Here is a 26,783-nt window from a genome sequence, read left to right as displayed (position 1 = left end):
TGTGTGTGTGCGTGTGCGCGCGCGCGTGCGTGCGTCTGTGTGTGTGTATGTGTGATTCTTGGGCATAGCCTCCTCTGTACTGACAAAGCCTGGCAGATAGTCACGTGACCCGACCACCGAAAGTGAAAAGGTAAAGCGGCAACCAACGTATAAAAGCAGAGTCATGTACGGGCGCCCCACTATACGGTGAGACGCCAAAACACGCTATACTTTGTTTTTCTTGTTGGCGAGGGTATACACGGAACGCCCACCACTTCCCCGTTCCTCAGTTTCGGTTTCATCTGTTTCGTTTGCGCTCAATATTGTGCGGCAAACTGCCGGGGCTGATTGATTACATATTACAGATATTAATACACGGGAACAGCGTGGAAAGGTCAGTATGCAAGGTGACGACGACAAAGTTTAGAGGATGATCTACCGGTCACCGGCGGTGCCTCAATCTGAGTCCTGGGCCTCGATTCGTCAGACGCGGCAGCTTCTACTTTGGCTGGGCTACCTGCTTGGAACCTGATGCTTCGACGCCAGTGGACCCCAGCGATCAACACCGCCATCATGTTTCTGGGGCTCCTTCATTCACCGATCGAACGGCGTGCCAGATCCCCATGGCTCGCTGCTGACCCGCCCAACCCGCCTTCACGAAATCTGGACTTCTGCGAATCGAACTGCTATCCTCCCTAACACCAACAACCCATGTCGTCGTCCTCTTGCCGTGTAGATACTCATCATATTATAATGTTCACTAGACGCGGCACTGCGGGCCTTCATGGTACGGGCTGCTGCCTTTCCGCGGTGCCGAAGCTCTCCAGAGCCAAGAAATGAAAAGTAAAGACTATCTATCCCCTGCTAGGAGTTTTTGGCGGCCCATGCGCCGTAGGGCACACAACTGCCCAGACAACGCAGATAGTCCTGAGGACGTCCTTAGCTGGTTGAGACGTCTTTGTCGCGACGAAGACGTCGTCGGGGCGTCCGGAGCTAGTCAGGACATTCTGGTCCTTTCAAAGACGTCTTGAGGACGTTTTCAGGTTCCTTTATTTAGGAAGTTCAAAATAAGCCCTCTACAGAATTATTTTCAATAGTACAAAATGTTTCCATGCCGGAAAGTGAAAACAAGACCAGAAGGAGTGCGAAAACAATGCCCGTGCCAGACGGGCAACTCGAATGCCATTTACAACGAATGACATTTGAACGATCGGCCAATCAGCGAGCGACACTCCGAGCGTGGGACGTTCCACGCGCGACAAATCGGGAGCCGATTCGTCGATCAGACGAATGTCATTCGTTGTAAATGACATTCGAGTTGCCCGTGTGGCGCGGGCATAAGAATTCGTTAAGGTTTATTTTTACTGAACATTTTAATTGCGGCCGCCGTAGCCTCGACATCAGCAGCCAGTCGCATCGGTTTCTCCGGAGCGAACAGTGTATTTCGTGTCCTCGCCGCTCAAAAGCTGTGCGCTCAATACCGCACTCCCCGGTAAATGTTCAGTGCCACCAGATCCTCGCGCTCTAAATCTGCTACCGTGCACTCTATGGCTCCGTGAACGAACTGCCAGGCTTTGTAAGTAAAAAGAAAACTCTTAATCGAAGGAAAAGACACAGAAATAAGGACCTCTCGAACTCGGTTACTTCCTTTGCTTTCGAAAATTCTCATACACCAAGAAATATAAGACCGACTACAGCCATCACTGAACTTCCACAAAGTGACCTACAGTTACAACAAAAGCAGGTTACCAGACAGAGAACGCACTCTCATAGCAAGAACACTGGTAACAGGGATGGGCAGTATTTCAACTACAAGTATTTGAAATACGTAATTTAAATACTTTGTGTATTTTGCATTTGTATTTAATTACAAATTGGGTAATGTATTTGACGTGTGTATTTAAATACTAAAACGTGGGTATTTCAAATACAATTGTAATTAAATACAATTTTGTGGGCGCAAATACATCCTTCAAATTTATTGTCACTGTCCAGAGCAGGAAGAAAACTACGTTCTGCACCGAATGCAGTGTCTCTCAATCAAGCACAAGCATTTAGTGACTGTGATTACGGTGCTTGTCCAGGGCAAGAGTAGTGACGAAATCGACATTCACAGGCAGACTGGCTAAGTAAGTGCCTGTGACAACTTGTGACGCTTTCCAGCCTGATTTCCATCCATATTTTTGCCTGGAACATTCTAAATGCGCGGGTCGTCCAAATTCTTGTAACTGGAGCGAGTTGCAACAATAAAAAATTCTCTAGCTAGTGCTGCGCGTCTTGGTCATCTCGGTTCTTTTTTGAATGTAGTCGAAAAAAAAGCTGCTTGAAGCTCTGTACTTTTTTCACTTATTACGTCCAAGCTGATTACATTTTTTTATGATTATATTTCTATTACTTTACTAGAGTCTCGTACACTAACTCCCGAGTGTGCGATGCAAAATGAAAATGAGATATCCAGAAAACAGTTGCAGGTGCCCTGAAGTCGCTGACGCAGATTTTTGAGGAATGTATTTGGAAAAGTATTTGGAGGAGACCAAATACATTTGGTTGTATTTGTATCTTGCACTTAAATGCTATTTTGGAAATGTAATTAGATTTGTAATTAAATACATTTTTGACGAAGTATTTTGTATTCGTATTTCGATACATATTTGCATGTATTTTGCCCATCCCTGACTGGTAACTTAATAGATGCACAAAAATTTAACCTTCGTTTTCTCTCCACTTCTCCCCACCCTCAAAGTGAACAACAATCCGACCTTTATGAAGAAGGACGCGTAGTTTTCAAGACCGACCTTCCAAAAGCCCTACCCTTTTCTCCAAATGGCTCGTCTTTCGGAGAGCTACATCAAGAAGCAACTGCTGTTAAGGTCAAACGAGGAACTTAGAAACGTATGAGGTTGTAGAACGCCTGTGCAATATGGGGCAACCTTTTAATAAAGAATAAGAAATTTAACCCCGCTCCTCATTCCCGGCTCACAGAACATCTGGCTCGCGTGAATTGCCAACCACAAACAGGAATGTGGTAAAACGCTGAGATTTTTAAAGGTGAAGATGACAAAAAACAGTACCTTGGTTCCGGTTGGTTTCTTCTTTTGGAGTCCTTCCGTCACGGCATTTATATATATATATATAAAGTAATGAAGTCGCACTTCGAAACGTTGTTGGAGTTTTGAAGTATTTAGTGAGTCGACGTTTCGGCCTGAGACAGCCCTTCTTCAAGACTGGTTGCCAGAATCGGTTACAGAGTTGTTTTCGGTTTCCACACCCGGAACGGCGTCACCTGTCTGATCACGTGTAAAAAAGCCCAAGTAAAGAAGCCCAAGTAAAAAACGCTGCTGTACTCCCTCCCACTCCACGCCCGGCCGCAGCAGACGCCGCCAGCCATCGGAACCAACCAAAGGCCGCGTCAGATTTCGTGACCCCAGGAACGCCACGTACGGAAGACGCAGTAACATTTACATTGTTGAATCGGCCCAGACGGCCAGCAACGCACGCCGCGGAAGGACCCAAAGCCAAACAAAGCACAGTCAAAAAAAAAAAAAGAGGAATGAAGTAACCGCACACAGTAAATCAACGCCAAAACGCATAGAAAAATCCCCTTCAGAGAAAAAAACAAAAGTGAAATAAGCGCACACAGTAAATCAACGCCAACGCGCATAGACAGATCCCCTGCATTAAAAAAAATGACTGAGAAAAGCGCACACAGTATATCAAGCAAACTCTCGGCCAAAGCACATAAACCAATCCCATGCAACCAAAAAAAAAAAAAATCGTAAATATAACAGTGTTAATCACAGTCCCAGAACATTCAACAATGAGCAACAGGTGGAAGATGCCTGTTGAAGGTCATGACCCGTTGACTCATCGACAGGTTATACAGAAAGGTGCACGGAAAACTTCAAGGGTCGAACTAACGGGATTGAATTAGCTACAGTCACTCCGCTACAGGGCGATCAAGGTAGATTGCATCCATAGATGACATTACACCTGGATCTTCATTAATACCTGCCCGGATTGAATTAAATTTGTAGATAAGATACGATTCTCTCTGCTCGCGATCACGGTTGCTCTTGAAACTGGATTGTAAAAATGTAACGCCCAGTTTGTCAAACGTGTGTTTGGGTAAAGCCATATGTTTTGAAAGGGAAAGTTCGGGAAATGAATTCACATGAGCCCTGTGATTGCTAAACCTCAATCGGAAAGGTGTGCTGGATTGGCCAGCGTACTGCCTACCGCATGTGCCTACCGCATGTGTCAGGAAGTATATCACATTCCTTGTGCCGCAGTTTAAGTTTCCGTGGATTATGTACGTGAAATTAGAATTCGTACTCTCTACCGTGGTTTTAGGTGTCACGTGTTGACACACCTCGCAATTTGTTCTTCCAGAAGGGCGACTGCCAGTGCTTTCAGTGTAAGTTGTCTTAGACCTAACTATGGCGTCCCTAAGATTGCGTGAGCGTCTGTAGACTACTCGGGGAATGGAAGGCATAATTCTTGCGAGGCGTTCACTTTGCTGTAAAATGTTAATATGTTTTCTTAATATGGGTGCGACATTCGGAGACTTATTGTTGAAAGTTAGTACGAGGTTCGCCCGACGGTCCTCTGTCTTAGGGCTCCACTCACTCAACAAGAGGCCACGATCAATGACCTGTGCCTTAATTATCGCATCGCCTATGATCTTTTCAGGCTACTTCTGTTCTTTTCGGACTAGCCGTAATTGACCGGTGTTTGTTTTAAAATCGTCGTTGTTTGAACATATACGTTTAAACCGATGAGCCTGACTATAAGGTATGCTATTTTTGCAGTGCCATGGGTCGCAGTCGTCGCAGTGCAAGTATTTCTGACAATCCATCGGCTTTCGGTACAGTTGAGTGGCCAATTTAGAGTCATTAATTAGCCCTCTAGTGTCTAGGAAGATAATTTCAGATTTTGAGTAACTATGTGTAAAACAAATGGAGGGGTGCACAAAATTAAAAGCTCTAATGAACTCGAGAAGCTCCTCCTCCGAATGCGACCAGATATTTCTTATCTGGTCGCATTCGGAGGAGGAGCTTCTCGGATCCAGTTATACCTGCCACCCCCCCCCCCCCCCTAAGAAAATGGCGACCGCCAGTGTTGCTTGATGGGTTTTTCAAAAAAGCTTGGTGGTGGGTGCTGATTGCAGATACAGACTTGCAGCATTTGAGCTGCAGTCACTGACAAGTTACAACCCAAGATACGCAGGGCGTGGTGAGTCACCAACATCTCATTAACGCTCCACAGTCAACGAGATTGTGGTGGAACGACGAAGTGAAAATCCCGACGCAAAAAAAAACAAAAAAACATAAACATAACATGTGACCATGGTGCCAAATGTAACCTTTTCTATTGCGTGCAGAAACAACCGTCAGAATTGGAAGAGCGATTGTTGTTCCTCGTTCTTCTGTCCTGTCGCGCGTGTGTCTCTCTTCAACTGCCCTCGGTTGGCGCTAAGATACGCAGATGCAAGCATTGGGGTCAAGGATAAGAGACACAATTGTTACTTGATGTTTGTATGAAAGGTCAACGCGCATCAGTTGAAAATGTTGGCGTGACTTTAACTTGATCGGTAGTTATGCAAATACCAGCTGGCCTCAGATAAAAAAGCGATAGTGCAGCTGCCCGCTTCGGCACGCGGAGAGCAGAATATTTAGCACACATATCACATGAATCGTGAGTGAACAAAGGACATGGATGTTCACATTGCACTCCTGCTTGCTATTTCACTTGGAGCGTCGTTCGGTGGTAAGTGGTTGTTTTGTTGAAGCGCTTAACATCATCCACAGAACAGGAAAATTAGTTTGTGTGTGCGATTCGTGGTTGTCTTTTCTGAGCTCAGTTCTCACCGTTTGAAATCATGTTCCACTAACTAGCCCAAGGTTCAGTCTTTAAAAAAAAAGAAAACATTTACAGGCATCTATGGGGTTAAGATGTTTGTTAACATTCCGGTTGTGTGTACTCTACTATTCATCACGTCACTCCTTGCACAGAAGTGAAAAATCACGTGATAACTGCGAGCATGCAAATTCTCAGGGGCCCAAAAAGAATCCAATACCTCGCACAAGACATAACGTGCAACTTTCGCGTCCAAAGGTCATCGCTAGTGGTCCACGCAGCGCCATGTACCATATGCGTCAACTTTTCCGACATCGCGTATTGTAGCGTTTCACAACGAGCGTGAGGCTAGCACGCGGCGACGCCAAGACAAAGCGTCTGGCGCCTTTCGGCGGCTCTCGCCAAGCTTTAGCGGTTTCCCACTCCGGGTGGGTGGGAGATGCATTAACGATGACGTCATTCGCAGGCCTTGCCTTCTAAATAGTATTGCCTCATCACGGGGGACCGAACCGCCACTCACACACTCTGCTAGCTATCGTCAAGGCCTCCGATGCACTTGTTAGTCCCCAATCCCACGAAAAAAAGTGAGGGGAAGAAACGACAGCAAAGAGGCGAGGAGGAAAGCCGTGCTGTTTTCGTAGCAGATGTCCAAACTAGAAACGAACGTGCGTTTTCATATTTTCACGTTTTTTGAGAAAAGTGTACCCTTTTTTTTTTTTCTGCCGTGACGGCATTTGGTGTATCCTGTTAAGACAGCCCTTGATAAAATGGTCAGCCCGACGCAGCCACCCGGGTAGCACAGTTTTTGTGCTCAAATTATTTTTTTGTAATTTAGGGATTTAAAAATCCCGATGAAGCGAAGGTAGAGGCAAACTTCACCTTTAGCAAGAGTCTGTTTAACTTATCCCTAATTCGCCAATCAATTAAGTGCCGAAGTTAAGCGTCGCTGCTGATAGTCTGGCTGTCATCCTGGGCCTACATCTCCAAACAAGTGCCCTATTTAGGCTTCACTGCCGGTTCGTCAGTTTATACATGGCATCTTTGATTCAAGTCTGGCACTTTGGCAATTATCTGGCGAACCAGAAAATAGTCACAGAAACACCAAAGAAAAGTGCTTTAGCACTAACTAGCGCCTTGGAGCAATGCCGTATTAGGCTCAACATAGACCCTAAGAATAGGCAACCTGCAATGCTGTTTGGTTTTGCGCCATCTAGTGGCTGAAGCAAGAAATATTAGGTACCCCTGGGAGTGGCGGCTGCATTGTTCAAACGTGAGCTTTTACTCTGGTGGCGCCGCTTAGCCTAGTGTCTGAAGCAAGAAATACTGGGTATCCCAGGAAGCCGTGATCGCGTAACGTGCCAGTAGAGCGGAGGCTACGGCCCTGGCGGGCCAATCGGAACGTGACTGCCTGTCGCCGGAGCGCGCTTTAACTCCGAAGAAGTATCAGGCTTTTCGCTGCGTCATGCTCCAATATGTGTGCGTTGCGCTCGTATACGTCGCGCATTTCGAAGCCTTCGGCACGCAATGTGGGGCTTATCGTTTACCCTTTGCCAAGTTACAACGAGATAGTGTATAACCGTGCGTTCTCACCCTGCTGGCGCCGCCTGGCCGTTGCCGGTTGGCTATTGCCAAACACGTGTCAAGTTCGGTGTTTCTTTGACGTGCTACCTGGGCGGCTCGGTAAAACTGAAGACATGTTTCTGGTAACTGGCGTCGGCTTCTGGCAATAGCAGACAGAAGGCAGACGGTGGCTTCACACAGCACTATACGCTTACACTGTGCAGTGGGCGGACGACATGATACAGCAAGATACACGCTGGAAATGTGCATATGACGTGATCACTGATGCAACTTAACCCGACTCGTCGTTCTGCCCTGACCAGCGAGCGCTTCGGATAAGATTTCGTTGTAATATTGCTTGTAACGTATCAATTAGAGCCGCTGCATAGAAGTGTCTTACATGATTGCGGATTGACTTTATGTGGGCACAAAGAAAAACAATTAAAATTAAATTTGCAAACACTGGCGATGAAAACAGAGTTCATCCGTTAGGGAATAAGTATTCACGACTATACAAAGGGGATCAAATTCTTACGCTTGTCATATTTTAACCGCCGGTCTGGTGCCCCATTATTCATTGTAGGTCAGCATTTCCATTTGCATTGTGTTTATGTGACACATTTTCTTTCGTTTTATTCGCCCAGTGAAACTACGCCTATTGTTTGAAACGATCAGAGATCGTAGTTTTTATTATCTGCAGCATACACTCTGAAGTGCGCTGCTCTGAAACTTTGTAGGAGTTACTTGTTTGTTTTGCCTTGGCGTGCATCTAAGAACAATGGATAGAATTGCAACAAAACTAGCTCCTCGTAGTTGATGGCCAGCGAAGTCGAAATCAAGTGAAATAACAAACGACTCAGTAAAAATGCAAGATGTTTAAGCTTTATGATTGAACTTTCGCTCAAAAATTGGATAACTTCCAGGCCCGAAAAATTGTGCTAAGTGTTATGCTTTGTAAACTGCCTATTGTTCATTGTGATACATCCACACGAGCGTGCACAAAAGGCTTCTTCCATTGTTCACTTTCAAAGATAAGAGCAGTTTATAATTTTAGTATCTTCTTGAGTGCATGATCCGTTTAGCGTAGCCGAGATGGTAAAAAAGGTACCATATATATATATCAGGGTGTCGAACCGGAACCGAACCGAACCGAAAACCGGAACCGAACCGGTATTTTTTCCGGAACTGAACCCAAACCTGAACCGTTATATTGTTATCGCGATGAACCCGAATCGGGACTGAACCGGAAAAAAAATAACGGTTACCGGCTTATGTCAAAACGGTTCGGCCACGCGCTGTTGACAATGAATGTGCTATCAATGACATTTGTTTTTTAAGTGCCGTCAACTGACACACACCTCGCTTACATATTTTTCTTCTCCACTCACTCTTACGAATATAAACGCTGCATCCATGAATCTTGACATAGGAACCAGTATTGCGCTGGTCGCGGCTTGCACGGAAGAAAGAGAATTGGAAGGCTGTGCAAAAAAAAAAAAAAAAAAAAAAAAAAGAAAAATCGCGCCACGGGATTTCATTTTCCTACAATCTCGTAAATCCTAAATGCTGCTGTGTGCTCATTTCATAACACGTTTCTAGAACGCGCGAGTTCTTGAAGCTTGCTTCCATCGGAATGAGAAAAGAAAAGGCTGTGGTGTTTGATAATAATGCATCCGGTTTCGTATAGGCACTTAGAAGCTAACATATTTGTGAGACAGCGAACTCTTCTATTTTAATATTTATCCTATAACGTCCTTCTGGCGTTGCGTTCGGTAAAGTGTTTTTCATATTCCGTATCTTGTTTAATAAAAACTTCTTTAAGGGTCTAATTTGAGTTACCGAAGGCTAGTTCAAATAAAGAAAGCTGTATTTTCTCCTCACTGTTCCTTCAATTGCTTACACGCCGAGGTGGCGGGATAGTTAGCGAGTTCTACTTGTAAGTGGGTCTGTAAGGAAGTCGCGGATTTTACAGCTACTGCGTCGGGCCCAGTTAGATGAAGTCCGAATGCGTAAACGTCGGTGAGGTAACCTTTGAGTGCACATAAAGAAACCATTCCTGGTAGAAATCCCTGAGCCTTACACTACGATGTATCCCGTTTCGTATGTGCTGATTTCAGATGTTTTATTTGTAATTTATTTTGATGTTGCCATTTGTCATTTATAATTTCCGAACCGGTTCGCGAACCGGTTCAGCGCCCCGAACCGGTTCGCGAACCGGTTCGCAGATCGAATTAATCAAACCGGAACTGAACCGGAACAAAATAAATTTACCTGAACCTGAACCGTAACCGAACCCGTATTTTTTTCGCTTCGACACACTGATATATATATATATATATATACGAATGTAGCCATACAGAAATGCCCTGGCCATATGAAGGTTTGGGCAAGGTCATAAACACCCGTACAAAAATGCAAAGTGTGGTCTTAAATTAAAAAAAAAGATAATCCATATATGAGCATGTACATATTTCGGCTAATTAGTTTATATATATCGTATGGGGCCCTATTTGGCCAATTCTTGACATGAAACCATATGGCATATGCCATATCGCCTTATGTGTCATATGGCAAAAATTCCATACGGCATTTTTGTAAGGGTAGTTACTGATATAAATGCATGAATCTTTTAAAATGCGGAAGCTAATTAAAACAACTTATTTACCATACATTTTTTCATAAAAAAAATAATTAAATTTTTTTCTGGATAATATTCTTATAAAAAAAAAACTCATAACGTTCTTATAAATGTTTCAATCGTATACTTCATATAAAGCGCAGCCATAAAAAGATAAAAAGGGGCCCTATTTGGAAAGATAATTTCTCCTTATTATAGACGTAATGGAAAAACAATGTCCTGAACAGACGTCGCATATTGAACCTTCGATAACCATATGGGATTTCTTTATTTCACAACGGACAGCGCCGCTTCTAGAACGCGTCGTCTATCCCAAGCTTCTGGAAGCGAGAGGCACCAATGGAGAAAAGTTACTGCGTATCGAAGAGGAGCTCCAACTCACCCTCGAAAAAAGCACAGTCCTAGCCGAAGATTTTGTCTTGGTTCAAGGCAACGGAAGAGAACAACATGTAAGTATATCTAACATACGAATTAGGTTATTTATTCATTAATTCTCCAATTAGTGACTAATGTGTACTGAGCATGTCATTTTTTGTGCTCCAATAAAGATATATTTCACAAGACACTCTCCATCTTAACATTTCAGATGAGCGGTAAGGAGCTGGAAAAAAATATGTACCATGACAGGCATCACATGTCAGCACTTTCTATAAAGGACGTGGAAGGGAGACTGGAGGTGGTAAGGTCACTCGTGATGGTATTTTAGCTGATCACTTTAAAGATCAATCTGGGTGACTCACGAAACATATTTTGAAATTAATTACTGCCAACGGATCGTCATGCAGCAAAATTGAGTGCCGTTTAATTGAAATATAATTTGATTTAGCGTTTCTAAATCTGAAAATGTTCGCATTACAAATTTGCAGAGAGGGGTACTGAGCAAGGTTCTAAAGATAGAACCTTTGCTATTGAACGTGAGTTCTGAAAATGGAAATATCGCACACAAAGTAACCAAGATTGAGAATGCAGATAATTACGAGCACGATTACACAGGTAAGACTGACGCTGCATCTATTTCTTGCGCGGTCTTGTTTAAAGTATTATGACCTTTGTTAGGAAGGTGGCTGAACTTCGGAATAACTTAAAAACCATTGAACAATACAGAAGATAAAAACACATGAGACTTAATGACCGAAAAGGTATTTAGCGATGACGAACGGAAGGTACACAACAGCACCTAAAATTAGCGCTTATATTTTTTACGAGTATTTTGTGACGGATTTTCCAAGTTCTACAATTAAATGAGGTGTTTGTGTGTGACAATTTGTTCCGACAATATCTATGTTGTGCTAGCATTTGTAGTTTCTATTTGCACACGTTCATTACTTCCGTTATATTGACACTATAAGGGTTAACGCGCTGCTGCGAAGATCACCGGAGTTTCAGTTCAGTTCCGAGCCCACAGAGACAAAAGAGAACCTAGGCGGGTCCAGATTTGTATGTAACGCGTATCTTGCACATAGTTTTTTTTTCTTTTTGTTGGTAACGTAGAAGCGACCTCGCTCGCTAAACTCGACAAACATAAGGATTGCTCTGAAGTTGGTCGAGCGTGCTGATTGGGCTCTTACCACGCGACGGCGTCACGTGGGGCGAGGTGTCACTCATCCAAGCTCTTTCGGTGCTCAAATTCCAGCGAGACTGCGAAACAAAAAAGCGCAGCGAGCTTTATCGGAGCGCGCGCGAGCAACACCGTGGAACCAACCGATTGAACGGTTGTACTGATGACGTCGCGCCCTCGTGTCCCTGCATCCCAATGCCACGTTAGATTCAATTCATTGATGTCATTTATTAATCCCTTAAATGCCCGCGTGGGGCCTTACATAAGGAAGGCATACAGTCCTTTCATAGGGAGGGCACATTGGCCAAATGAAAGAAAGTTCACACAGACATTAACAATTAAAAAAGTGGGCTATAAGCCACAGAAGCTGTTGAGCGCTTTCCGGAATTTTGAAATATCAGATATCATTACTATTTAATCGGCTAGCTTGGTTCAATTGTTGATAGTAAGCTGCAAGAGAGGGAATTTAAGTGTATTAGACTTATGAATAGGTGAAAGTAGTTTTTAAGAATTATCTAGGCAAGGTGAGATGTGTGGTGCGGGCGTGCAGTAGAAATTATTTTCGAAAGGGAGGTGGTGGTAAAACTTGTGTAGTATGGTTAGGGCTGTTACGGTTCTGAGTGTTTTCAAAAGGGGGAAGCCAAGTTTTGTTTAAAGTGCGCTGACACTTATTGTAGAGTTATAATTACGATGGATAATTCGTACGGCATGGTGTTGAACAGCCTCTAACATTTCTTTCAAGAATAGTAGGTGATGGGGATTCCAGGCGGATGAGACGCACTAACTGGGGTCGAACAAGTGGGGTGTATGCCAGGAGTAAGTGTCTGGTTAGCCTCACTGATAATAGGAGTTATGTGACATTCCCATGAAGGATTTCTTGTTAGATGAAACCCAAGGTACTTGTAGCTCGGTAATTTTCTGATTTTACCGGAGTGGCAATAGCAGAAGTCAATTGCGCATTTTTTGTGATAAAGGACATAATTATGTTTGGTTCTGTTTGCATTGATTTGCATTTGCCACCTTTTGCACCTGGATTCAATATGGTTTAGATCAGCTTGGAGTTGCTCACACTCTGAGTGATTCGTTACCTTTTAGTACACGGCACAAACGTCAGCGTGGAGCCTAATTGTGGACTTGATGTGGGTCGGCAGATCATTTACAAAATTATAAATAACAAAGGACACAGTACGGTTCCCCGTGGTACTCCCGATTTTACTACTATTGAGGACAAGCAGCTATTATTTTGAAAAAATTGTAAGGGTGCAGGCGAGCTGGTGGAAGTTAACCATAGTTTTGTTTAACCCGAGACTGGAGTATTTCGGAAAAGGGACGAGAAGAAAAGAGGCCACAGGGAGGCGACGTCTCAAACACAGCTAAAGATTTTATTCCATCGTATGCACTTTTATACAGACCACGTCCACACACCACCAACCAAGTCGACCAATGACAACATAACACCCGGAATACACTAAGCCAAACATAGGCCCAAAACATTACAAAAGAAAAATCTTTCAGCCAGACAAAAGGACAAGATAAGCCTCCGACTACACAAAGTCAACAAAGAACCGTTAAAAGATTTTTCCAAACCCTCTTTCAAGTGTGTAGTTGAGGTTGGAACTTTTGCATTCTCCCCTTTGTGTATTTTGGTTCAAGGTTACCCTCTTCCGCTTTCCTTCAATGTGTAGTGTGGGTTAAAATGACCGGTTGCCGTTTCTTTTTTTTTTTTTTTGCTTTACGGTGACTAAGTACCGGCTAGTTTAATGGTTTGTTGCTTGGCTTTGTGTAATTAGGTCTTGTATGCCCTCTTTCCCTTTGGTTCCGTGTGTTTGCGGGTTTGAAAAAACCTTTTAACGGTTCTTTGTTGACTTTGTGTAGTCGGAGGCTTATCTTGTCCTTTTGTCTGGCTGAAAGATTTTTCTTTTGTAATGCTTTGGGCCTATGTTTGGCTTAGTGTATTCCGGGTGTTATGTTGTCATTGGTCGACTTGGTTGGTGGTGTGTGGACGTGGTCTGTATAAAAGTGCATACGATGGAATAAAATCTTTAGCTGTGTTTGAGATGTCGCCTCCTTGTAGCCTCTTTTCTTCTCGTCCCTTTTCCGAAATACCCCAGTCTCGGGTTAAACAAAACTACAGCTATTATTGAAAGTGATGTATTGTGTTCGCCCCGAGGAGGCAAAAGAAAATGAGCTACCTAATTGACTCGAATTTCTTTTTTTTCTTTTTTTTTTTTTGGGGGGGGGGGGGTAGCGTAGTTTTAGTATTAATCTTTGGTGAGGAACCTTATGAAACGCCCCTGAAAAGTCAAAGCTGTATAGAATGTCCCTAGGCGGGCTGCGAATACTCTGACCTTCCTCGTCGCAAGATCGTCGTTTCTGCCAGTTACCGGTGACGACAAAGTGACGTTTCACAACTTTGGGCAGGAGTTATCTGAGACCAAAATCTTCGTTTTAAAATCAAGGCGAACATTCAACTTTGTGATATTGTGGAGCGGTGCGCGGTGTACGCGGCTTCAGAGCTCATCTTTCCGCCTCCGTCAACAGCGCTACTGGGCTCACTGAGAGGCGGTGGGGGTAGTGGCGTCCGAAGTGTTTGACGACGGGGGATGGCACGGAAAAGCTGGCGGAAGGGGAATAGGGGAGGGGGGGGGGGGGGAGGGGGGAGGGGTGTTACGACCACCACAACAAAATAAAAAAAAAAAAAAAAACATAGAGAGGGGGGGAGGGGGCGTTAGGGGGCGGGGGAGTATAAATTTTTTTGGGAGAGATAGGGGGCGATGGGAGTGAGAAAGGGGTGACAAGGGGGATTTCTCTTCCCCGAATGTTTTATAATAAATTTCTGAAATGTCTGGGGCTCGGGCGATTGCCTTCCCCCCCCCCCTCTCTTACCCAGTCTTGGGTAAGTTACTTTTAAAAAGTAATTCGTTACAGTTACAGTTACTTTCAGAAAAAAAGTAGTGAAGTTACCATTACAGTTACCGCAACAAAGAAGTAACTCGTTACAGTTACAGTTACTTTTAAAAAGTAACGACGTTACTTTTCAGTTACTTTTTCTATAACAGAAAAAAAATTAAGAAAATCTAGAAAATGCGTTTCACCAAGTTTATTTGCATAAAATTAAAAAGTGTGCTTTTTACTTTGTATTGTAAGTTAGCAGGAGTTGCTTCCCGAAATTAGTTTCTGAAAGTTTCCCTTGTTTGATAACGAACACGTCCCTGCCCTTGTTGAACAGGCGCTCGTCTAACGCGCTAGATGGGAATGCAGTGTTGTTTCGCCGGAAAAGGTTTTTGATTGCCGGGTAGGCGGTGAGGCAATAGAGTGCCGTTTTCTGCGGTCAAGGTGTTAGTAGCCTCCTCCACGTCAGCAAAATACTCTCTGTACGCCGGCCATGGTAGTTTTTCTTTGTTCTTATCAACATTCATAGCCTTGATAGCACTAGCACATTGCTGGCTCGTTGACGGTTGTGTTGGGTTCATAAAGTACCTGGACATATTTCAGTTTGTACCCGGCAAGCTAGAAACAAATCCCGCGCTAACAGCAGTAAATTTTGCCTCGACTGTAGACACTACACCGGATTAATGGCGCAAATCAAAATACGAAACATGCGCAGTGCGGAGTGGCGGCGCTAATCGAAATACGAAACATCCGCAGTGCCCTCCGCATGTATTGTTGTTTCATGTTTGATTCACCCGATTAAAAAGCGTTTGCGCAGAAAAAAAGAAAAACCGCGAAAGAGATAGTTCTTCAAGACACTAAGATTCAAGTGTTCAGTGACAAAGTACAAGCGCATGCTAAAGATAACTACATTTTTTTTTCACCAAACCTGCACGTGGCTATATTCGGGTCGTGACTGGCGAGAAAGAACGTATTCACAAGTCTGTGCAAAAAATAACTTGACACTCGAAATGTCGGAAGAGACTATTTGGAAAGCGCAAAAAATGGCTAACTTGTACCCTCGTTCAGTGATATATTATTCATAAAGAACTGAAAAGTAACGACAAAAGTAACGTCGTTACTTTCATCGTTGCCTCATTAAAAGTAATAGAACTACAGTTAAAAGTTACATTTTTAAAAAGTAACTCGTTACAGTTAAAAGTTACCAAAAAAGTAACGAAATTACAGTAACGCGTTACTACCCAAGACTGCTCTTACCCCTTATGTCCCTTACCCCCTCTTTTTACACAACTAGGGCACCGGGGGGGGGGGGGGGGGCGTGAATCGGCCTGTCCGTAGTCATGTTTTGACGCCTCTGCTAAGAGACGTTTCAACTGAGCGACGACGAGCAACAGCATGTCCTGCAATTTTCCTAATAATGTTTAAAGAGGTTCTGGAATAAAAACGGTTCGCGTTCCATGACCTCTCGAGCAGGCCATGAGAGATTTCGTGCCAGGGCTCGTTGTGTGCGGCGCTTTCAGCGGCGTCTTTTATAGTTCCTACCGTTGACATCAGGGTCAAGATTTTCAGTTGTGAACGACAATTTATATGGTGCGTGTTCAAATTGACGGCGACAAGTTTCACGGTATACGATGGAAGCTTGGAGTGATCGCGTTCTTAAAAAAGCACAATCGATATTGACAAACTTACGTCACTCTTATTTGCGTTGATAAAGACAAAATTAATCCCGATTTCGCAAACCTTCAAAAGCCAATCAAACAAACACTTTTGGTTCCCTCCGTGGTCAAAGTCACTATTCATCAAACTTTAAAAAAACAAAAAGTAAAACAATTTTATCCTTCCGAAGACATAACAACCGCACGGAAGCGAGACCTACCCGAACGTGGACAAGGCTACTCGGCTGGCATTGACCTAGCCACGTCTAAAATTACTGGATCCTGTTAAAGTAGCGCCAAGCTCCTTGTAAGGTCGCCATTTTGGCTCATGAAATTAGCAATTTCACCTTGACCTCTCCGTTCTCGGTGAGCCAATCTAATTTCGCTGGTAATGGGTAGCTTCATCAGACTTTCTTGTATACCGAGATTTTCCTCGGTATACAAGAAACAAGCGTACATCTCCGTACCGCCACCACATGCGCTGTCGGTGCTTGCAGGCATTGAAAAATAAATTTCTTGTCTTCCAGTACGCACGAAGAACAATACCACTGTATGAAATCCGTGGAGATGGGCGTGATTTATAAATTAATTGCAGACACGGTGCCAAAGAGGCTTATATTGGCGAGAAACGCCTTCAGTACGATATGATGCTTCGTGGCGATCTCGGTGCGACTGGTCTAAAACCGACCCCCCCCCCTCCCCCCTCTCCAAACCTTCAAAGATATGAAGGGGCTAAAATGGTGACTGCCATTTCAACGGACACCGGTCAGCCCAAATCACCTTGCGAGGTTTTGGTCGTCTGCATGTTAGTATCTGTTTGTGTCCGGTTAGCGGGCAGAGAAGGCGATGGCACTACTTTCCTATACACTCCGTGCGGGAACTATAGGGGGTGCTTTGAAAAATGCGCACAGCGCCGCTAGCGGAGGAGCTGGCGTTCGACTGTGAGGCGCGTTCAGCAGCCTGCGGCGTCTTTTTGCATGCCAAGCTGTGGCGGCGGAAGCGCGCACGGGCGAAACTTTTGCTTTTTCAGCCGGTAAGTTCAGGATGACGTTGCATGAGTGCTGGGGCAGAAGGGCATTTAGCTGTTCTATACTTCTTATATATTGAGTTTGAGTAGTTATTAGGGGTAATTTCTCTAGTTGCGGCCGAAAAAGGAGTTGGAGCGATTTTCCGAAAAGCAAGAGGGCCGCCACCATAATTGCTCTGAGTGGGAAATTTATTTCGCTCGACGCTGTAAACCTAGGACTGCTGGAATGATGATATTTGGAGGCGAGTGAGATATTCACTAAGTTTGTGCACGAAGAGTGCCAAGTTTCTTTAAGACAACAGGTGGGAAAGTTATGTTTCTAACGAATAAAGAAATAAAGCTGTACGGGATATCCAATATTGGACCCAAAATGTTGTGTTATAGCGGGCTGTGCAAAGTGCAGATTTGGGCACACAGGTGCTTGGACTTGACAGTAACATGACACAGCACTTAATATACAAAAAAAAAAAGGTGGCATAGGGAAACCAGGTGAAAATTTGGTTTGGGCGGCGTAACTCAATGGCAGGGACGGGCAAAATACATGCAAATATGTATCGAAATACAAATACAAAATACTTCATCAAAAATGTATTTAATTACAAATCTAATTACATTTCCAAAAAAAAGCATTTAAGTACAAGATACAAATACAACCAAATGTATTTGGTCTCCTCTAAATACTTTTCCAAATACATCCCTCAAAATTTGTGTCAGCGACTTCAGTGCACCTGCAACGGGTTTCTGGGTATCTCATTTTAATTTTGCATCGCACACTCGGGTGTTGGTGTGCGAGCCTCTAGTAACGTAATAGAAATATAATTTAAAAAAAATGTAATCAGCTCGGACGTAGTAGGTGAAAAAAGTACAGAGCTTGTAGCAGATTTTTTTGTCGATTACATTTTGGTATGGACCAACAAAGAACCGAGACCACCAAGACGCGCAGCACTAGCTAGAGACTTTTTTATTGTTGCGACTCGCACCAGTTGCGAACATCTGGACGACCCGCGCATTTAGAATGTTCCAGCCAAAAATATGGATGGAAATCAAGCTGGAAAGCGTCACAAGTTGTCACAGGCACTTATTTAGCCAGTCTGGCTGTGAACGTCGATCTCGTCAATATTCTTGCCCTGGACTAGCACTGTAATCACAAAGGCACTAAACTCTTGTGCTTGATTGAGAGACACTGCATTCGGTGCAGAACATAGTTTTCTTCCTGCTCTGGACAGGGGCAATAAATTTGAGGGATGTATTTTCGCCCACAAAATTGTATTTAATTACAATTGTATTTTGAAATACCCACGTTTTAGTATTTAAATACACACGTCAAATACATTACCCAATTTGTAATTAAATACAAATGCGAAATACACAAAGTATTTGAAATACGTAATTCAAATACTTGTATTTGAAATACTGCTCAATGCGAACCGGTTTTGACCATGAAAAGGCTGTCAAGAGAATACCACTGGTCGGGGGAGGTGGAGACTTTAGAGGTAGGAAGGGACTAGTGGACTACACTTCCAATTGAAACAACTTTATGAAAGGTGGTTCCATAGCCGAGAAAACTAAGTTGTCGGCCAACACACGGTTTGGCCGCCAAAGGATTTTTGAGGTCAGCTGTTTTGTAATAACCTGTTGTGCGAGGTGCTGATTTTCGGCGCACAGGTACTTTGACATGACCGTCTTTTGGATCAAAGTGGCAATGCAGGCGAGTTGGTTCATCGTTACAAAATGGAATCAGCGTTTCAATAAACGTTCAGTTGAAGTCCAGCGCTTGTCCTGTCAATTTCTCTTCCTTGTGTCTTCGTAGTTTGCGCGCTGATTCCATTTTGTAACCGTCTTTTGGCACGACACTTATTATAACAAAACGAGTTGGCATAGCGAAACCAGTTGGAAATTTAGTTTGGGCGGCGTAACTAAATGGGAACTGGCTTTGACCGTCAAAGGCTGTCAGATAATACCACTCATCGTGGGAGGTGCACACTTTGCAGATAGGAAGGGTCTAGTGGACAGTACTTCCAGTTCGAACCGCTTTGCAATAGATGGCTCTAAAGCCGTGAAAAAAAAAAGTGGTCTACAGAAATCGGGGTGTCAGCGTTTCCACATCCAAAAGGAGGCTGATCAAGAAAGAAAGCACACCACGTAAACTTCCATACACAAACGTGGATTCTCCAGTGATTCCGAGTTTCATTGTTGTTTTCTTTAGATTTATATTTGTCACTTTTTCTACCGTTTGAATCTTTCTTCATGAAGTACAGATTCCGTGCCATATACTTGTCCGGAAATATCATCGACACATACGATGAGGACGAAACTTTTTTGGAGGGCATTCCTCCAACGAAATTAGCGGCGAGATGTTTTGGTGGCGCCCTCCTATGGTTCCCCCTTGTGACGTCATTACCTTGCAAACAACAAGTTCGATGGTGTTTGTTATTAGCATGGTGGAAGCTTGAAATCATTGCGCTCTCAAAGGAACACTGCCAACACCGTCGAAATTAAAGTTCTTTTATTCCTCTTATTTCCGTCGATGGTATACTCTTTCCGACGTCATAGTCAGCTTTTGAGCCATTCGTGGAAGGCCGACCACAGCGACGCTTTCGGTCGCGCACGTCGCCAATTGGCACTGCATACCCGCGAGTATGGGATGGCATTTCAGTTCGTCCCATCGGCGCTGACACATGTAGGCGTTACTGGTACGAAAACAAACGCAGAGCGCAAAGCGGCACTGTAGAATATGTCAGCCGTGCCGACACAGTGGCAGACATGATCGGGAGACCAAATTTCTCGCGTCGTACGGCACGGCTCCATCGTTGTCGCTGTCCCACAAAACATTGGCGAGGTGAAAAACTGTGAAACTTTGTCTCCGCGAGATACGACGCATCACTATTGAAGCACTTATTGACGCAGCCCAGGCAGCACTTCATGCTGTGAACCCAGCGCAACCGCACCACTCCGACTTCAATGCGTACCAACGTACGCGGCGTGGTTTCGTTTTCGTTTTCTCTGGGGTTCTCACGACCTACCTTCGGTACCGGCCGCGCGGCGGCGCGCCAGTCGCGTTGCACGGAGTGTATAGGATCCAGTGATTTTAGCCATGTCGGGCTACACAACGGCAGGAACGTCTTTCAGTAAATTCTGCTTTATCGGTGGAAATAAGAAGGATATGAGACTGTCAACTTAAACGATGTTGATTTTAAAACGCAATTACCCCCAACCTCCTCGATATTTTTTGGAGGCCATCAAGCATGTTGGTCGCAGCTGATGATCTTTGCCGTGTCGTCACACGTACGAACCAAGATCGTATCCGCGCGCTCTCTCTCGAGCTACTTTTGTTTGGTGCCTAGGGAGTGGTAGGGATTTTTCGCCTCTTCACAAAGAAAAAAAAAAGGCTGTCTTCTTACACCCCTTGTCATATATAATACACCGCAAAACTCCAGTCCAACGTACAGCGCACTGACGTTGAAACGCCGGTACCAACTTTCACGAGCGGCTTGATAGCCGAGTTGTAAAACTTATTAAAATAGCTAATGTATGTGTGACGGACCGAAATAAAGAAATGCAAGCTGTTTACAACTCCCCGTAACTCCGAATTGGAGCGCAGCTTTTGTGGAGGAGGAGGGTAGGGTACTGGGGGGAAGGTATACGCCTCCTCCCTCCTCCTCACCTCCTCATCCTGCCTGCTACTCGTGAACGAAAGGGCTCCGGTTCGAAGCCGGCCGAGGGACAAGAGACAAAAGTATTTTAAAATAATTTTTCGGAGTAATGAAAATTCGGATTCGTCCCCCCTGCCCATCCTCCCTGCTCCCCTCCTTTATCCTCCTCCCCTCACGAAGGTCGCGTGATCTCGGGGGGAGGGGGGGGGGGGGTCACGTGACCCCCGGACTTGGGGGGGGGGGGGGGGGCACGCGACCTGGGGGTGTCGCGTGACCTGGGGTGTCGCGTGACCTGGGGTGTCGCGAGACCTGGGGGGTCACGTGACCTCACGATTACGCCGACGGCGACGCTGCTCAAGCCGGAAACAGGCGCCTAAGAGCTGCGCTCTAAAAAGTAATCGGAGTTTTCTTGGCCCTTCAGCAAAACCTCAGTGTTTTTTTTTCTCTAGTCTTTGATACTTAAATTTTAGCTGATAAATGTTATACTTATTTCACCGTTAGCAAACCCTCATAAAAGTTAGGGCCGTCTGTTCGACGTCAGTGCGTTGTACGCCGAACTAAAGTTTTGGGCTGTTGTGTGTGTGACAAGGGGTGTAATGGCTACACCCCTTTTTTAGAGTCTTCAGTGAAAAATGATACGAAAATGAACGGAAAACAACTCTCCTCACTATGTCATAACACAAAGAATCTTTGTGTTCGACGAGGTTTAAGTTACTTGTTAAGAAAATGAACGATCGAGTAACCCATCGTCCCTTTCTGATGAAGTACCGAGTAACGATATTTAGTTTGTTCCGGAGGGGAACGTGTGCAACGCAAGTAAGTATGTGCCCGTTTAAGCTGAGACTTCTGCCAATATCACAAGCACGAGAGCTCGAGTTCGCTCCTTTGAAGCGTTCTTGTGCAGAACGAGCACTCAGGCTATAGAAATGCACGTATCAAAGCCAGGAGCGCGGGCTAGCTCGCGCTTGTAGCTTTGGCTAGTCCCAGCTTTAAGGGGAACAGAGTATTCGCGGTGAGAGGCGCGCTAGGGGCGCTTCTGCTTTACTCACTATGGGCATTGCACGTGCTACTTATGTGGTTATGACATAATTTCATAGTGCATAGAAGCTTGGCATTGCACGTCCTTGCACCAGCAAAAGAACTATTCTTACTCTGGGTTACGAAAAAATTCCACCAGGGGGCGATACCCAAACTTCTCGGCGCGAATAGTTCCCAGCCCAGCTCGCGCCTGTAATTCGCACGACGAGAAGACGCTTTTAGTGCCGAGATGTTTCGGTGGCGCCCTCTTATGGTTTCCATCCGTGACGTCACGACTGGGATTTGCCTCGCCGTGACGTCACCAGTTGTTATTCTGGCTACTTACCATCAGGTGCGACGACGAGCTCGGTGCTGTGTTTAAAAAGCACTGTGGAAGCTAGGAGCCATCGCAATCCGAAACTAACACCGTCAAAGTTGACAATCTGACAATGCTCATATGCCCATGTTTTGGCCAACCGTGGAAAACTGACCGCAGCGACGCTTTTGGTCGCGCACTGAAGCTGAGACTAGAATCTCCACCTTCAGCGCGAGCTTTCTGCCCTTGCTAACTAACACAAGTGTGAACGCGCAGGCACGCGCAACCAAAGCACTGCAGAAGCCAGCGAGCTTGCACTGAAGTGGAGCTTCTAGTCTTAACCTAAGGGTGAACGAAGTAAAGATAGACCATAAAAGGATCTGTACAAGATATGTCAGGATAGCCACAGTTATCCCTGAATCAACAAGTAACGAGAAATTAATAACTACGACAAACATTGAAAATGTCTACTACTTGATAGAAACGACACATTCCGAGAATACGAGAAAATAGCGCGTCAATTTCAAGCTGAGGTAAGGCATTTTTTACTGTTAGTAATGAGGAACGTATTTGGTTACTTTTGGAATGAGTAACGAGGAACGTATTTGGTTACTTTTGGAATGAGTAACGAGTAACGGTATTACAGTGGCTTTATTTCAATAACATCTATATTTCTGGAGGGATCCGAAGAGATCGGCCGCCCCCGGGACGGAATGCAAAGGCAACGGAACTCGATGGTGACAGCGGCAAATGATGGCGAAGCTCTCGCTCTGCTCTTCTTTTATTTTCTCGGTGACGAAAATTGTGGTTTACAAATTTTTTACTTATTTTTTTTCTTCTCGTTAATACTGTAGATTAATTACTACAGCTTGATTGTAATATTTGGAGCACAATCAACGTATGTGTAAATATTAGTCCCGCTTTACACCAGAATACAATACAATCCAACAATATGTCCCGTGATGAAAGACGAGACTGCAGTATAATACGATGCAGTACACGCAATAGGAATCAATAAAATTTCCGTAGGCAATACAATGTAATACAGTACAATGGTTTCCAGTGGCCCCTGATTACGTGCTGGCCCAGAGATCTGCGAGCTCATCTCGGGGTGAGTAAAATACTTGTTAGATTGCTTGCGAGATTTTCTGTTTCTTTCTATGCTCTCAATGCGTGACAGAGATGGTGTGAACGCTCCGTTGAGTTCTCGTCCACGTCGGGTACACATGCGGACAACATGATGCACTAATGGGCATCATGTTGCCCGCTTAACGAAGACAAACTAGCTCATTTTGAGTGAAGCGTTGTTGTCGTTTTTATCTCAAAGGGATTCTGAACCGGAACTTGGAGCTCAAAACAAGGCTAGAGCGATAGAAGGGACGCTGCAAAACCTCAAAAACATCAATCATACCGCAATATTCCTAACGGTTGGCTTTATTTTTGGAAAAGAAGTGCGCGATTGAACACGGCCGACGAGGCCGACGAGACATGACACGTCACGATTCTCATTCCCTCTCCTCTTCGCTTCGTTCCCTCAAGCAGGTGAACCGAAGCGAGGAGGAAAGAAGGAAGGCCACTTCCTCTCATTCTCGACTATTCCAGGAGGGTCGTGACGTCACATTCCTCGCTTGATCGCGCCCTTTTTTTTTTTTTAAATACGGCCATTCGTTTGAGATATCGATGTATGAGTGATGTTTTGCAATTCGTAGCGTCCTGTGAAATCCGAATTTCCGTTCAGCACCCCTTTAAGGAGGTCATATGTTACTCATTGTTTTTCCATCAGAAGTCAGTTCACGCCATTGCAAAAGGTTAAGGAGAGTTTAAAAGTGATAAAAGATTAGTTTTAGCATTTTTTTATATGGACGCGCAATTATGCCACTTTTAGAGATATCCATGTCCCCATTAATAACAAAACTAGAATCATGACTATAAGCATATCCTTTCTATATGTTTGTTAAATGCATTTAAAGACACGCCCTTTTTATATGGTGTGCCACGTTTTAGTTCACTTTGTTGGTAAATACTTCGTGAATGTCTCTGCAAAACGTGCTTGGTTTATTAGTTTCCTAGGTTTTTCTTGGATATAAATCTTTAATTGTAATTGTTTTTAATATTTTTTTTACACGTTGTAAACCTTTCACGAAATATATGGAACAAATTATTACTACATGCATGCTTGGGTGTGAAATTGACCACTCTGCGATTACCATAGTTAAACCTTGGCAATGTCCGGGCCTCGAACTTCTCATTTCATACCTCCGGAAGAATATTAGCCACAATCTTCACATATAACTGCGCGGTTTCATTTGGATTCAGGCAAAGAGGTGCAGTCGTGTTTCTTTTTTATTTTGCCTCAAATTTTTATATTTTGTGGTGCATGTTCCAAGAAGAACAATCCTTTTTTTTATTTTAATGTCCTGACATGTATAGTTTCTGAGGAAAAAAAATCTCAAAGAAGCGGGAAAGAACAACGAGATTTTGAGGATTTGGCGTTTTTTAATAACTCCCAATCTCAAAGTATTCAAAAAAGAGCGTCTATATTTTTTTAGTGTAATATATATGCAAGTAGGTAAAACGAAATTAAAACTACAATTTATTATTCGTCGATCCAATCTTTGTAAAAATCCCAAACATGCCTTCGCGAACAACTGCGACCTAAACTGCATATTTTTTTTAGTTGACTATATTAGTATTGCTTTTAAAATAATACCACCGTGTAGAACCTTTCATTGTTTTCCAACTTAGACAAAGTTTATGCCTGTATCACGTACGAGTACGGAGAAATGCATTATGAAATAGAATGTTTTCACTTTTCGTTCACGCTATATATATAAAAAAAAAAAACGTTTTTAATTTTTTTCCCTTGCGTCGCGTTCTTTTTACACTCTTCTTTTACCCAGAATACATTCCGTTAGAGGTATATGCACTGGTTTTGAGTTTTAAGCGTCCAAATATGCTAAAAGTGATTCTGTCTGTTATCAATATGAATATAGCATTAAAAATATTAAATTTCATATTTAAAAATCTAGGTTTCCAATAGGAAGAGCATTTTACTCTAATATTTTACAATATTATAATACGATATTTCCAACGTAGTATAGATTAGGTAGCGCATAGGCTTTAGGCTTGAGGTCTCTCCAATCATGGCACCGGCGGAAATTGTCTGAAAACCCGCTTTCGGCACTTACGAATTTATAGAGTGTTTAGACGTTTGGAATTGTATACTTGTTATTATACGCCTAATGACATGTCTTTTTAATGATTATTTGCTAAACGGCCCTTAGATTATTATAATAAAGAATAAAATATACAGCTATTACCCATAAACCCACCATCAGCATTTGCTCTTTTTTAGCATATTTAGAGGCTTAATACTGAAGACTAGTGCATATACCTCTAACGGAACGTGTGCTGGCCAAAGAAACGGTGTGAAAAAGCGCAACGCGAGAAAGAGTATTTTTTTTATATATACAGCGTGTTGAAATTGAGCAAAAAGTGAAAACCTCCTTTGTTTCATAATTTATTTCTCAGCACTCGTACGTGATTAAGACACAGACTTTGCATAATGTGGAAGGCAATGAAAGGTTCTACACGTGGTATTATTTTAAAAACAAAACTAAACATAGTCGACTAAAAATAAATCCGCAGTTTAGGTCACAGTTGTTCGCGGAGGCATGTTTGGGGATTTTTACAAAGAATGGAGCGACGAATAATAAACAGTAGTTATAATGTAGTTTTACCTACTTGCATATACATTACACTAAAAAAATATGGATTCTCTCTTTTGAATACTTTGAGATTGAGAGTGGTTCGAAAACGCCACACACGGCAATCGTCAAAACCTCGTCGTTCTTTCCCGCTTCTTTGAGATTTTTTTTTCTCGGAAACTAAACACGTCAGGACATTAAAATAGAAAGGATTCGGAACATGCACCACGAAATATAAAAATTTGAAGCAAAATAAGAAATATGACTGTACCTCGTTGCTTGAATTTAAATGAAACCGCCCAACTGAATGTTTCTCCCAACAACATCGGCTTTCACGTATATTTTCATATAAGTATAAACATTTTACCCCTGCTATCATTATATGAACTGACGTGGAAACACCCTAGTGTCGTAATATTGATTTGTATGAAATGACCTATTTCTTTTTTTTTTCTTTTGTCACGCGCAGCGAATCCACTCAACAAAGGTCCAATTTTCGTCGAAGTGATGATTATGAGCGACTATCATCACCACAATCACAGTTTCTTCAAGACGGAAGATCTGATCGTCTATGTAGCTACTGCGATGGTTTCGGTATGAAGCGGCTATATCATAACATTAACCAGATATTGATTATATACTTTGTTTTGACTTTTTGAGTCTTGTCAAGTTCTGACTTTTGTCAAGATTTCACTAGTTTAGGTTTAACTCACTCACTCACAACCGGCTCAAGATACAAATATCGCCATTCCCTCACCTTTAAACTCAGGACTAAAAAAGTCACAATGCACTCATATTCACCCTCGTCAACGCCCTCAGCTTTAATTCTTCACTCATGAACACACAAACTCATTGACTTGTAAACTCACGAATTCTTAAACTCACCAAACCCAGGAACTCACCGACCTCGTGGACCAAACTCACG

General features: G+C 43.5%; 1 protein-coding gene across 1 annotated transcript in view; it reads left to right on the top strand.

The window, feature by feature from the left end:
* The first annotated feature begins 5,690 nt into the window (after positions 1-5,690).
* The window catches only part of LOC120842142 (snake venom metalloproteinase H1-like), a 68,146-nt gene continuing 47,053 nt past the window's right edge, over positions 5,691-26,783 (top strand). The window contains exons 1-6 of the mRNA XM_040213170.1: positions 5,691-5,745; positions 10,319-10,482; positions 10,620-10,712; positions 10,900-11,026; positions 23,215-23,262; positions 26,328-26,452. Of these exons, the coding sequence (XP_040069104.1) occupies positions 5,691-5,745; positions 10,319-10,482; positions 10,620-10,712; positions 10,900-11,026; positions 23,215-23,262; positions 26,328-26,452 (612 nt within the window). The remainder of the gene's footprint in view (positions 5,746-10,318; positions 10,483-10,619; positions 10,713-10,899; positions 11,027-23,214; positions 23,263-26,327; positions 26,453-26,783) is intronic.

This window comes from Ixodes scapularis, unplaced genomic scaffold (assembly GCF_016920785.2).
Source record: "Ixodes scapularis isolate PalLabHiFi unplaced genomic scaffold, ASM1692078v2 PGA_scaffold4__175_contigs__length_147842914, whole genome shotgun sequence".
NCBI classification, from domain to species: domain Eukaryota; kingdom Metazoa; phylum Arthropoda; class Arachnida; order Ixodida; family Ixodidae; genus Ixodes; species Ixodes scapularis.
This window is presented reverse-complemented; position numbering and strand designations above follow the sequence as displayed.